At 40.0% G+C, this 13902-nt stretch overlaps 1 protein-coding gene across 1 annotated transcript in view; it reads left to right on the top strand.

Moving 5' to 3' along the window:
- LOC310986491 (metabotropic glutamate receptor 4-like) overlaps positions 1-13652 on the top strand; it is a 173858-nt gene extending 160206 nt beyond the window's left edge. Inside the window, exons 10-11 of the mRNA XM_083972420.1 lie at positions 9079-9325; positions 11922-13652. Coding sequence (XP_083828546.1) covers positions 9079-9325; positions 11922-11971 — 297 coding nt within the window. The 3' untranslated portion in view covers positions 11972-13652. The remainder of the gene's footprint in view (positions 1-9078; positions 9326-11921) is intronic.
- The last annotated feature ends 250 nt before the right edge of the window (positions 13653-13902 follow it).

Raw genomic sequence — 13902 nt, 5'->3', positions numbered from 1 at the left:
ATGGATATTTAGCTTTAGGGAAACGTTTCTTTTTTTCTCGCTCTTTTCATTTAAAAAAGAATAATCATATTTAATACATGACCAAAAGGTCCCTTTCAGTGGTGAGTCAGAGAAACTTCACACTCTAAATGGTTTAGTCTAGTTAGACCACGCGGCTCCAAGTTTTTTTGTTATCATAGACCACCTTTAACAGACTGTCCTCCCACGTCCTCGAGTCCTCAGATGACATTTGTTTGCATTCACAAGTGAAGAAGCTCTGACTCTTGTCTATCAGGAGAAAAGGAGAAAGTACTTTAATTCAATTATTATTAAATTAATCACTCTGTAGAATACTGCATAGAGTAACATAATTATGTCTTTCACAGTGTCCGGTAATCCACACTGATGTGTCTTGTTTTGACACCTGAAAATCCTCAGTTTGCATCTCAGAGAAGCGGCTTTTTGTTGAGAGGTTAATCGTTCCTCTGCCTCCAGAGCTGTTGAGTCTGAATCTCCAACTGAAAACCATCTGCTGCCCCCATGATCCTGCTTAACACCTGCTGTTAAATTTACTATAATTAGTAATGGCAACTATTACTGTTATTAGCTGTCATTATTACCTATAGCAGTAAGTAAGTATAGTGCCCTACATTCTAATCAGTCGAGGCAGGTAACAGCCCGCTTGCTTGTTTGGTTACTTCAAGTTTTCCCATCTGTGCTTGAGAAGCAAAGCCTTGAGATAACTGCCGCTGTGACTTGGTGGTGCTATACAGTGTTACGCCGTGGTTTGTTGATGCTATCATCTTTGCCTTGCGCAGATGATCCTTCATAATTTGTGATACATAATCATCAAGTCATAAAGCAAGACAGGCTTTATCATATTACAATAGTTTCTGTGATTTAGGCAGGGTATACAGTAGTTAGTTCTAGTTTAATAGCCTAGAGTTTAAGCTGTGGATTACTGCACAGATCACTGAGTCATCCGCCTGTCGTCCTCCGTTCTCACAGATGCCACCTGGTGGTTGTTTTGGCACATTGAGGCTTTTCATTAAAACCTCTTGTCTCGCCAAAGAAAAAAAAAGCCTGAGTCTTGTGCCGTCTCGCGTGGACCACGCGTGAAGTCCGCAAATTTGAACCAGTAACATCTGTACATATAAACAGTGACTTGACTTGACGAATCGTTGCAGGTCTGAAGTAGTGTGATGCCGTTAGAGAGCCACAGAATCCACAGAGAGAGGAGATCGGACAGGTGCAGCAACACATTTAACTCAGGAGGCTTTGTTTATGGTCTTCAATGAAAAGCAGATCGTGGTTTAAACCATCAATCACTCAGCTGCAAGTGACTTTTATTTTTTTTTATTTTTTTTTTATATTTTGTGGGGCTTTTTGCCTTTAATTGACAGGTCAGTTGAGAGAGACAGGAAATATATCAACCTAAACCTTAAAAGCTATGTTTCTGTATGACCTAATTCAACATGATCGTATTAATCATGTTTGATATTAGCATGCAACATATCTGTGAATCACAATTGGCTTTGTTTTAGTTCACTCAAGCCCATTTTCTTCTATTTTCGTCTATCCTACAACCCTAACGTCTCCCTCGTTTTTCGACCTTTTCTGCTCTGCACAGAAACAAGTTAACAGACATGTGCAGAGCTGTGTGCTACACATGTCTGTTGTGGTACGAGAACATATGACAGGTTGGAATTGTGGGGTTGTCTACCATTGTTGGTGAGCAGTCCATCAATGTGTTTTGTAGTGTCTCTTCCCTCAGCTGTGTGGTTTATGTTCTTTGCCGACTATCAAAGACTGAGTTGGTGGAAACAGTCTTAATGTGTGGTTTGTCCAGGATGTGGATCTTTCACCTTGTCTTCAGATTTGTAATCGATCCTTCGCCACAGAGCTGTCACATCAACAACACTCATTTATTTTTCCTACAGTCATTTTTAACAATTATTTTGCATGAGTTTCCCTGAAGGGACAGTTAGTTACAAATAACCAATTTTATTGTTTCATTTTGTCTCGTTGGCTTTGTTGCTAAACTGAGCTACACTTAATATGGAACTAAACAAACTCCGTGACTGATCATCTGAGCTGTTACATAAACAATGTCCTTATTTAAGGAATTAACATGTCAAAGCAAACACACCTCATAATCATCGTACTGTAAATGACAGGCCCCACAAAGCCTGGCAGCCCACGACGACACGTCTTTCAGAGCAATTAAATGCTCCACTTCCTCCGGGTCTTGATTTACCTTATCTAGCTGCCTGCGCTCTCATCACCAGTTTACAGCAGGCCTCTGCCTCAGCGTTACAAGCACAGTCATTTATTTGTCATCTGGTGCCAGGATAAATGTAACGAATGCCATGGGAGGCTCTCTCTATCACTCAAACAGGGACATCTGGTCTATCTATGGAGCGTGATCACCGAACTGTGCGCTAGCTTCAGGAATAGATGTGACACCTGCTTACCTGGAGAAACAGTCTAAATCAGCGGCTGTCTCTAAAACGGAGGCAGGGGGAGGGGCGTGGGGCGTTGGGACAATAGCAAGCATGGGAATGAGGCTTCAGCACAATTGGCTCAATTCAAATTCAATCAGCCCACACAAAGAGTTCCCTGCCATTACAGTGCATGAATGGACTGATGAATTGAGTGGTGTTGTTTATTTCTCTATGAAGTCTCCACAGACTACTGGCTCTGTCAACTCTACAACAAAAAACTGCTGTTAGTGCACTAGTCAGACAAAGAGTGGGAGTTGCAGGGGAGTTCAACTAGACCAGATGTCAAACAGCAGTGTGCTTGGAGTTAATCCCTGCTACCTGTTACCACTGCCATTCTTCAGTCCTTTTCCTTCTCTTTCTTTGTCTCCTTTAAGTTCAACAGCATTATTCACAGCAATGACCCCGTAGGCCCAATATTGCATAATGGAGATTGATGCTATGGAGCAGAGGGAGATGAGCAACATCTTGATCTTCAGAGAGCAGTTGTTGCGTTCATTAGGCCTGCAGCACGGCAGCCCTCTGGCTCTCGCCTGTTGACCTCTGGGCGCTCCAATAATGGGTGAACAGGCTGTGAAGCTAATCTAGGCCAAAGGATTGTGATCTTTATAAATGACATTCCCCCATGAAGCTATACTATTGTGTCCCCTAAGGCTTCTATTTGTTTATTAGCTTAATTAGAGTGCAATTATAGTGAATTCTCAAGCAGCAAACCCCACTGCTGAACGCTTCTATAGCACGCTTAGAAATAACCCAGTAGCATAATGTAGAATGGGAATTATGCAGTTTAAATGAATTTGATAGTTAGCTTCCTGAAGCAGAAGCTCTCTAGAGTCCCTGGATGAAAATAGAATCTGTTTACATTTATTAACCCACAGATTCATCTTAAATTACCAGGTATCATCGACACAATCTGTTGCGTTTCCTGCTCTGTCTGCAGTGATGTGTTTTCTTTTCTTTAAATTCCTATGTACTCATAGATCCTCACGGTTATTCTTCCATCTCTTTCAGTCATTAATGCCGCCACACTTCTTCTACCGTACGTTTTGCCTCGGGCAAGATCTGCTGATGGCATGACAGCACTGTGAGATATACAGCAGCTCGCTTTTATGAGCGCTGGTCGGTGCATGCTCAGGTGCACTGCAGTTAGGAGGAAACCAATTTATGGACTCAACACTGGAGTTGGTCTGATGCTGAGAACAGGGCTCCATTACACTTACATTTGTAAGCACATGCACTGTAGCTTTTTTCTTCTTTTATCTAGAGGCACTGCTGTCTGTTGAAATACAGAAATGTTCTGATTTTAAGAAAGGCTTTTTGGTCAAATCGTGTTGTGGCATGGCTAAACATTGCTTTAAAGGGATAGTTTAGCCTTTTTGAAGTGGGGTTGTATGAGGTACCAATGGCCATTAAGAGAGACCTTTCTACTGCAGTTATTATACTTAGTGGTTATTTGTACCCAGGGCCGGCCCTAGCATTTTGGTGGCCCTAAACAAGATTTTTGTTTGTGGCCCACTCTAAACGCAAACACCAAATCACATACACTGCTTAAAACTGAATACAGACATGTTTGATAGACAGATGTAACAATACTCAAGTGTTTTATGTCTAATCTTCCGCTCTAAGTAGACTGAGGCCAATTTGTCCTAGAACACTGTATAAAGAAATAATTTAGGCCAAATTTTCTGAATAATTTCAAATCCCTTGTGAAAACACTCCTTCAGTCATGAGAACAAACTCTTTTGGTGCTTTAAATAGGATATGAATACAGTAATAGATAAGTGTAGAAAAGAAGTCTAAAATTAAATTTTGTAAAATCGCCTTTTGAGCATAAATGTTGTCATTCTGGCATTCTATTTTCACCAAATGTCTTAAATGTGAGACAAAAGAAGCTGAATATTGACTTCAAAGCTTCATCAGATTTTTTAAATGAGAAATTAAAACAAAAAGATTTACTAAATAAATTGAATTGTTGTGCAATGAAATAAATAAATGAAAAACACACAATTTACATTGTTCATATAATGTGTGTTGTCACTGTGTCTGTGCTGTGTGAAAGGTAAAAAAAAAAAAAAAGTGTAAGAGCTCCACAGGTCTGTATACAGAGCTGGAGCTGAGTTTAAGTCTGAACTTTCTCATATATATATATACAGTATATATATATATATACTATATATTTTTTTTAATAACCATGCTCATCATATGAGTCAAAACTTTCAGCGTCTGAAGCACCGTCATCACCGCTTCTCTCTCTCTCCTAACGATTCCGCGGGTTTGAAGCTTCACCGTTGTTTTAATTGACAGGTTCGGTCTCCTCTGCCGTCTCTCTCCATGCCAGCCGCTGTAGGTAAACCATGGAGCTAAAACTGTGATAGGAAGGACCTTAGTGATCCCAGAGTGCCAATTGGTTGGCCGAAGTTGACTGACAGGTGATTCAACCAATCACGTATGCTCAAGTTGACGGACAACGGATTCAACCAATTATGCACAGTGAGAGGGGACAATGCGTGCACCATACTCTGTTATTGGCTCTCAAACCCTGGCTGTGAATAACGTAGGTCATCGAGGGCGGGTGTATTTGAAAGAGGAGAGCCGTCCCTCGGTCACAGGAGCAGTTAAACCGCGTTTCTACGGCGTAAAATGACCGAAATATAAACAAAAACATATCAAGACCGTCGCGTAAATGCGCGCGCCGACCTCAGTGTTAAAATCACTTGAATTGAACCCCAGTACCTTCTGATCATGTGGCCCCACCTGTCGGCTGAGGCCCTAAACAACCGCATAGAGTGTTTATGCCAGGGGCCGGCCCTGTTTGTACCTCATACAGTACAACCCCAATTCAAAAAAACTGAACTATCCCTTTAAGAGAGACTCGGATTATCTTTTTTTAATACCAGTGCTGCAGCAGAGAAATAGCAGTGATATCTTTTAATGGTGTTAAAGATTTGTTGGTAAATGGAAAATGTTTTTGTTTTGTTTTTTAAGTTTTTTTTTTTTGGCTTTTTATTGCCTTTAATCGACAGTACAGTGGAGAGAGAGACAGGAAATGGGGAGGCAGAGAGGGGGAATGACATGCAGGAAGCCCAATGCGGGATTCGAACCGGGGCCGCCTGCAGCCTCAACATGGGGCGGCAGCTCTACCAAGTGAGCTAAACGCCACCCCGTTTGTATTAATTTTTATATCCATATAAAAAATTATATCAACCAATATAATGTTAATTTTGACAGTCAGTTTTTAGACTTTTTATTTCAACTAACTATATAAAATACTTTCATTCAGTATAGTTCACAGATTGGCTTTGAAGATAGCTATTCTTGGATAAAAGCCAGCACAAAAGAACTAATTTAATGAATTTATTCACCAGTTTATGCGAGTAGCAGCACAAGTTCAACAGCCAGTCCCTGAGGCTGCAATGAACCGAGCCCAGAGCAGTTCACTGGTGAACACTCCCTACATCTGGGAGGGGACCACTGCAGCTGTCCCTCTATCATACTGCCTCCATTCTTCCATTCTTCTCTCCAGCCAACAGTCCCACATGGTAGCAGGGCTGACTGAGATGAGATGCAACCAGTCTGCAGGGAACACACTGCGGAGAGTCACAAATAATAAAGACAAACAAGATATTCAAGCGGAGGTCACATCTGGGGAGCTAAATGTTACTGTGCTTTGATGAGAAACCAGCAGGGGCCCACTGAGGGTCACTGAGTAGATGAAAACTCCTCCAGTCGAAAGAGAGATACTACTTTAAAGGTAGACTCATATAAAATATTTACAGTTAAAAGTACAGAGCCTACTGTATGAAGAACAGCATGTTTGAATTCACTCATACCTTATCATGGCTACAAAACTACTTTATTCTGTTTTGCTAGGTCATATATTATTTCAGAACATAATATTATTTTTGTCTATAATGGTTTCATTTCAGTTGTACAGTAGATCACGCCTTGTGCTATAGCTAAAGAAAACTAATACACACTGCACTTTTCCCAACTCTCCACCTACTTGTTTCTTGCCCAGAGCAGTGTTTTATATTGAAAATTTGTCTGTCCCATCCTACACGAGAAATAAGATACACATGGTGAATTTTGTTGATCTCGAGATAAGTTATTTCTTAACTACTTAATAAAGTGCCTTAAAATGAAATGGAAGTATGCCTTATTAAATGCCATTTAAAATGAAAAACAAACAAAAACAGCTTCAGCTTGAGGCAGTGCAAAAAAAGTGGAGGAAAAATATTTTGGGATGTTTACTGTAGTTTCCCCCAGAAACAAATTTAAGCAAATAGTGGATCATCTGGCTTCAGCGGAGGATTGAAATGGGATGCTTATTGGTAAATCGGTCAATTAATCACACTTGACAGAAAATCAACTAGATAATCCATTCATTGTTTCAGTAATTTTCAGCAAAGACATATCTTAGTTTGAGGATTGAGGTTTTGATGATTGTTCTGTTTCGTGTCAGTGTAAACTGAAAGTCTTTAGCATTTTATTTGTTGACATTTTCAGCACATTAATTGATAATTAGAATAATTGTTTGATCTAATTTGGATTGGTGAGGGAAATTGTGTTCAATGTTTGACTTGACATACCACTTTAAAACGTATCCTGGATGAACATTGTATGAGTCAGTGGGATACATTCACCCACATTGTATTTCAACTTACTACTGCTACTGTTAATATATCAATATGATTACGTCAAACCAGACAAACTGTCTAATTTCTCAGAGTATGACCATCCTAGAATCTGGTTGAATCAAAAACCCAGGCTTAAATTTTATACAGATACACTCGTCAGCAAGCTATGTCCAGAATTACAAGCAGAAACAATGTCAATTTTCCTCTGGTCAGTAGGAGGCAGATAATATAGGCCATGTTCTTGTTTGTCCTGGATTATGGTGAGGTCATCTGTAGACCCTCTGCCTCCACTCACTGACCCCTACATTCAGTTCATCATGCCGCCCTGAGAGTCATTGCCAGTGTGACTTTTACTACCCATTATTGCACCTTGTATGAAAACATTGGGTGGGCATCTCTAACAGCAAGGCACTAGTTTCTATTTATTCGTCCATTGATCCATTAGCTTTACTGCTTGTCTTAACAGGGTCATAGGGGGGCTGCAGGCAATCCCAGTTGAGTGTGAAGGCGGGGAGCAAGCTGCACAGGTCGCCACGAGTCTGACACATTTATTCAGAAAGCTCTAAATGGCAACATGCCCTCATACATAATTTCCTTATTAAACCAGTCCCATAGTCTGTATTTGACCTGTTCAAGTGATTGGCTAATGCTAACATGCCAACGATAATTCTGAGTAATGTTCCATTGGTGCTGCTGCACACAAATGGAGCATTTTACAACACATGTTGTAAGTAAAGGTAATAGTACCTCTTGGTTAATTTAAATCAATGATCAAGTCGTTCGTTTTTTTAAATTATTATTGTGTGCTCTCAGCATCATTGTAACTGTGTTTACCCTTTAATTAAAGGTTGAATGAATGAAATAATAATTTAGCTTATTCTGTATAGTGTACACACTTGGTTTGCAAGATTCATTAACTAATAAAACCGCATGCAAACAAGTAGTCCCTAAAATTAGGTTAATTGGCTTAAATACTGTTGGTTTTAGATTTAATTTAAATGGAACTGTCACCAGTTTAGAAGTTATGTAGTTGTCTTTTTATTAGGTGTGAGAATTCCAGATCTGTTGTTGTGGAATGAACAATATGACATGAACGCAGCTGTCGCAGCATGGCAGCGAACGGCAGTAACTGAGTTTCTTCAAGATAAGGGGCTTTGTGTGTGTGAAAATATCCAAATCTTTGTGCTTTTTATTGTGGTTGTACACGTACCAGCGGCCCCCATCAGAGGGGAGGTTGGGACATCTGCTGCTGAAGATGCCAGGATGTTTGGATGCTTTCCAGTCTGCAGTATCATTACATTAAAACTTCTCTAACAACCAAGTTAATTTCTCTCAGATGGCCAGTCAAGCAGTCACAACATGGTACAATGTATAGAAATTACACAAGCTTCCCTTCTGTAATGCTTCCCTGAAGATGACTCATTAATTTGTTGCAGCTTTGCAAACAATTAAAACCGAATGAGAGCGAATGATAGTCAGTGCTCCACTCCCCCATGATTCAGTGGATTTGACCGTGTGTAAAATTTTCATGAGCTTGTTTCCTCTTCATGGGCCTCCTCGTTATGAGTCAGAATAGCATCCGATCGACTGGTGTAAGAAAATCTGCGTTCTGGTTGACGTGATGGCCATATTAAAACTAGTATGGCAGAAAATTAAACAAACAAGGTGGCCTTGGCTGGTTCAGCGCACAAGCTGTAAAAGCAGATGAGCTGCTGATTTAAAACAAGTTTTATCACGTCACTTGCATTAAATAGTTTTGAAGCCTTTATTGTACCCGGTGGAAACTACTTCAACAACAGCTTGGCCAACAAACGGGTCATTGGACGCTCTAATTAGAATGATACACAGCAGATGTCACTTGAATTGTACGGGCTGCTACTCGTATAGAAAATCCGTTGCATCCAGTGCCAAAAAAGGTTAAACTGTTTGTGTTGTGCATTTTTGGTGTCTTTCTCTCGCAGATGTACATCCAAACAACCACGCTGACCATCTCGGTGAGCCTCAGCGCTTCCGTGTCCCTCGGGTTGCTCTACATGCCCAAGGTCTACGTGGTGCTCTTCCACCCCGAGCAAAACGTGCCCAAGCGCACACGCAGCCTGAAGGCTGTTGTCACCGCTGCCACCATGTCCAACAAATTTAACCCGAAGGCTGGACTCAGACCCAACGGAGAAGCCAAGACCGAGCTGTGCGAAAGCCTGGAAACACAAAGTAAGTACATGAAAAGCCAATTAGGAAACACCTTGTGTTTGTTTTTGTTGTTGCCTTTCTGTTTCTTTTTCTTGGGCATATTTTGTCCTTCAGTGTCTGTAAATCAAACAAATTGATGCCAGGACAGGAAGCGTAGTAAAGTAGTAGTTGTGCCGCTGTTGTTGGAGGGGGGTGGGACACTGTTTACAAGTCATAAGGAAGTATAACTAGATTCTGGGGAGGTGAAGTCTTGATGGAATGGATTACGGTCATCAACACAACATATTCTTTATGTATTTAAACCATTGAATATTACATGTGGGAGATATTGATTTTGTTAGGATATCTCCAGGTCTTTATAAAGCTTTAATGAAGTTAATTTTAGAAAAGGGTATTAGAAGGCACAGTCATAAATCCCCCTGACCTCTGACCTCATGCAACATTTATACATAGATCTTGGATGTTTTAAATTAGTTAATCCAGCCATTTCTGTCAGCTTTTCAAGGTTGTGTTTAATTATTTATTAATTATATTAATAGGAATTATTGCTACAGCTGGGAACAGATGTCACTGGAACCTTGCAGTTAAATAATTCCCTACAGTGCCCACAATGTTTTTATTATATTTTCTAAACACCAGTATGATTGTGGAACAGGCATTACATTACTTCAACTTAAACCATGCTACACATCAAACTTCATTCACGTTAGAAATGCTAAATGCTTAAGATTCTCTCTTTGACTTCTAACCAGCGATTTTTAAACTAGTTATCAACCAATAAGTATAATCAATCTACTGCTCCCAGCTACAAAATAATCAGGAACATAACACATACAATGGTCAGTTATCATCTTTTTTTTAAGACAATGTTTTAGTACTTTACTTGTGTTCAGTCTTGACGCTAAGCTAACTAGCTGCTGGCTGTATGTTTGATGGACAGGGAGCCAATAAGTTTGTTCCAAAAATGTCAAACTGTTCTTTCTGTCCTCGCTGCAAAGAAAATAAACTCAACTTTGACAAGCTAGAACCAACATATAATAATAATAATAATAATAATATATATATAAAAAACTAATGACTCCATCGTCAGAAGTGTTTGTGTTGATCAACTAATCAAAACCTACTCTAATTAACTAATTAGTTGTTTTACTTTTAGTTTAATATAAAGGGGCATCAGATTAAGCAACACTGCTTAAAATGAAATGAGTTCTCTAAAACTTAAGATGAATGCATTAATTAAAAAGATTAATTACTTTATTACATCTGAATGTGGTTTAATCTTCTGTTATGTAAGTCAAAATATTAATTTGCTTGCTTTTTAAATGTCAGATTTTGCAATTTTAACTTTAAATTATTATCGTATTATCTTTCAGATATTTCCTACAATAATATAACAATAATAATAACAACAGTACAGTAACATTAATCATCATCATCATCATAATAATGGAGTGATGAATAATGGACCTCAGCTCAGTTTCTGAGGTGCCTACATGCAACATCCCTCTCATCTCAATACTACACAAAAAAAAAAGCTTTCCGCCACTGTAACAGTGACACACTCTGTATTTATACAAGTGTGGTAAATAATGACTTCAGCAATTGAGTCAGCAGAAATGAGTCATGTGACATCCAAAAACCTCTTCCTCAGCTCACCTCGGGCAGGGAGAGGTTGAAATTGGTCATGTCTGTCAACAGAGATACATTCCCTCCGTCTGGCTCCGCTCTAACGAGAAATCAAGTCTATTGTCATTTTAAAGCTGTGTTTACTCCTCCACTCTTCATACCTCCAGTAGTGAGAAATGTTACCTCTCACAGAAGAATAAAAGAGCTGACACTGTATTTACTGTTAACACAAAAGCAGAAATCAATACTAACTGCATGACAATACACTGTAGTAACAGTGGCAATGCCGCTGTGTGGCCCATCAGGATGGCTACACAGTGAAACATTAATTCCTCTCTTGCTTTAAGCTTCTGTGGAGGGTTAATAGGGCCTTTGGTTACAATAAGTAGCAAGAAGGCAAAGACGTAGAATTGATAGCCAGCAGCAATTTATCCTGATGGGGTTACCGTTTACAGGGGCTGCACAGAGCATGGCTATTTGAATAAGCACCATTTGTCATTGTCATCGCCAGTGTGGATATATGGCTTGATGAAATTGAAAAATTCCTGTCTGGGCCAGCTCACACAACTGCCGAGATCTGGTGGCGATATGTCAGGATTTATCTGCTCCACCTCAGCGAATCGGCTAACACGGTCTGGGGAGACAACTGGAAAGTTGAGGCCTGATAGCTGAAGGAAAGGGAGGCGGGGGAGGGCGGGGGGCAGACAGTGGGCTTTACTGAACCCTCCATCTGCTGTAGGTAATACAAGATATGTATTTAGTGTAAAAATCTGGGCCAGACCGCCAGGGCATCTTTGAGACTTATTGGCTTTTATGCTCCACTGCAACGTGAGAACTAGTCAGCAACTATTCAGCTATTCACCTCACACTTTCACCAGGTAGGAAAACAGAGCCAAGCGAAAATGCCCACATTCCCTCGTCTTCCTCCTCTCACAGGTTACAATAGTTCACCCTCAGTCCTTTTGACTTCGCTCTTGTTGTTCTCTTTCAGGTTTCTCAACAAAGCAAACCTACATCAGCTACAGCAACCATGCAATCTAAGGGACAGAGGCTCTTATCATAATTCAGGATTCCCACCATGATGGATGGAAAAGGAAACATGCAGTGGAATCTCACATGGCCGGCTGAAAAAAAAAAAAAAAATACATACAAAAAATAAAATGAAGGATTTGTCACTGTGTGGGTGGAGATCGCAGAAGCATTGCCCAAAGACGTGACATGGAAAAGGAGAGACCACAAAGGGGAGCCGGGGTGGACAAAACATGGGACCAGAACAGATACCAGTCCAATTGTGAGGTTCCATCTTCTGTCTGGCTCACGAGTACACACACACACATACACAAGGTAAATAAATAAAAAACAAAAACCATTGCATGGCAGAGGCCTGGAGATTGAAGGATGAAGCTTTCCTTTTGAGTGTTTACATTTCAGCTATGCCCTCTCTCAAAGACCTCTCTGTCATCCTGAGCAGCGCTGACTGAAACTGAACTAAAGTCCAGAATATGATCAGGTGTTCTCAATGTTGTCTGCCAGTTTTGCAAACTATAACTAATCTTACGATCCTCAAGGCATCACACGGGATTAATCAACACCAAAAAGGCATGAAAACGTGGTCCATGGATTTCTAAGAAGGGTTTGTGTTTGTTTTTTTTGTGTTTTGTTTTTTTTTTAATTCTAAGTGTGTATCGCTCTCATGAGACAAATGACTGGAAATGGTGATCATCGCAACAACAACGCTACAAATCTGTAACAGACTTCATGTATTTTTATTTCCTCTTCCGGGGGTTTCCACTGACTTAATAAGAATGACTACACGTATAAGATGGTCTCTGCTGATTTTGAGCATGCCAGTTTTAACATCCTGTGTTGTGTTGTTAAAATAATAAATAAAAATAATAAGAAAATGAAAAAATAATATCTTTGGAATGCGTTTAAAACTCTGTTGCAGCGTTGTTAACAATTGTTTGGGCCTGGGCCTATTGTACGTTTGTTCTCAAATGGTGAAGGTCTAGTGAGTGATTGTTTATCTGTGCTTAAGTGAGGCCATGATTTGTATTACCAGCTAGCCCAAGACTGCCACTGCACTCCACATACCTGTACGTGCTTTGAAACAGCGGCTCCCTGTTAAAATAAACAGTATTTTAGTCGGGACATCTCACTGTAAGCTGTCATCCAGGATGACCCTCCCGTCACTGCCACCAGCTACTCTCTTGGTCACACGTAATGTTAAGGGTAAAGCTTAGCTGTACAGATCCATTAGGAGGGGAATTAAGATGAAGTATGCCCTTGAGAGGATCCTGCGTTATGCCCTGAAGGTGATATCCATAATGGACCAGCCACTGAGAAAATTCATTACTATACATGTCCTCCTCAGGCATTCTCGTGATACGGCGGAGGTGTCAGGAAGTTGTAAGGCTTTCTCAACAAATGAAAATCTAATTGCAAAAATATACGATATCTCTATCCATCACCCCCCAGCTCGCTGAACAGATAAATAGTCGGCTTTGTGCAGTATAAAAGCCCTCTAATGTCTTGGGGAAAACATTGTGGGGTCATTTGTGTTGTGAATTCAAAGCTGCTTCTCATGCCGCCCTCTGTATTACTTTCAACACCATTTGTGTTGCAGAATAAAATGTGAGTGCTGACCAAAATTAAATGGCAAGTTAATGTATGTTATTAAATAGATTGATGATGTCTGCTTTATGTCCTGACATATCCTAAAATTGGGGAAAATGTACAAAAAGATACAGTGCCTGGCTATCTGGCTATGTATTTGTAAAACCTCATGAAAACTAATGAAGTGTGTGAAGCATGTTTAGTTTTTTTATACAAAATTTTATTTCTATTAAAAATGTTTTAAAACTTTAAAATGCCCGTTTTCAGGTTTGTGTGAGTTTTGGAAAATGTACTTTTGCCCATCACGCAGAGAGTGGGAAGGGAAAGTACAGTAAATTCCCTGATACTCTACAGCT

Source organism: Trachurus trachurus (assembly GCF_905171665.1).
Source record: "Trachurus trachurus genome assembly, chromosome: 5".
NCBI lineage: Eukaryota > Metazoa > Chordata > Actinopteri > Carangiformes > Carangidae > Trachurus > Trachurus trachurus.
The sequence above is the reverse complement of the archived record's forward strand: the minus strand, read 5'-3'. Positions and strand labels throughout refer to the sequence as shown.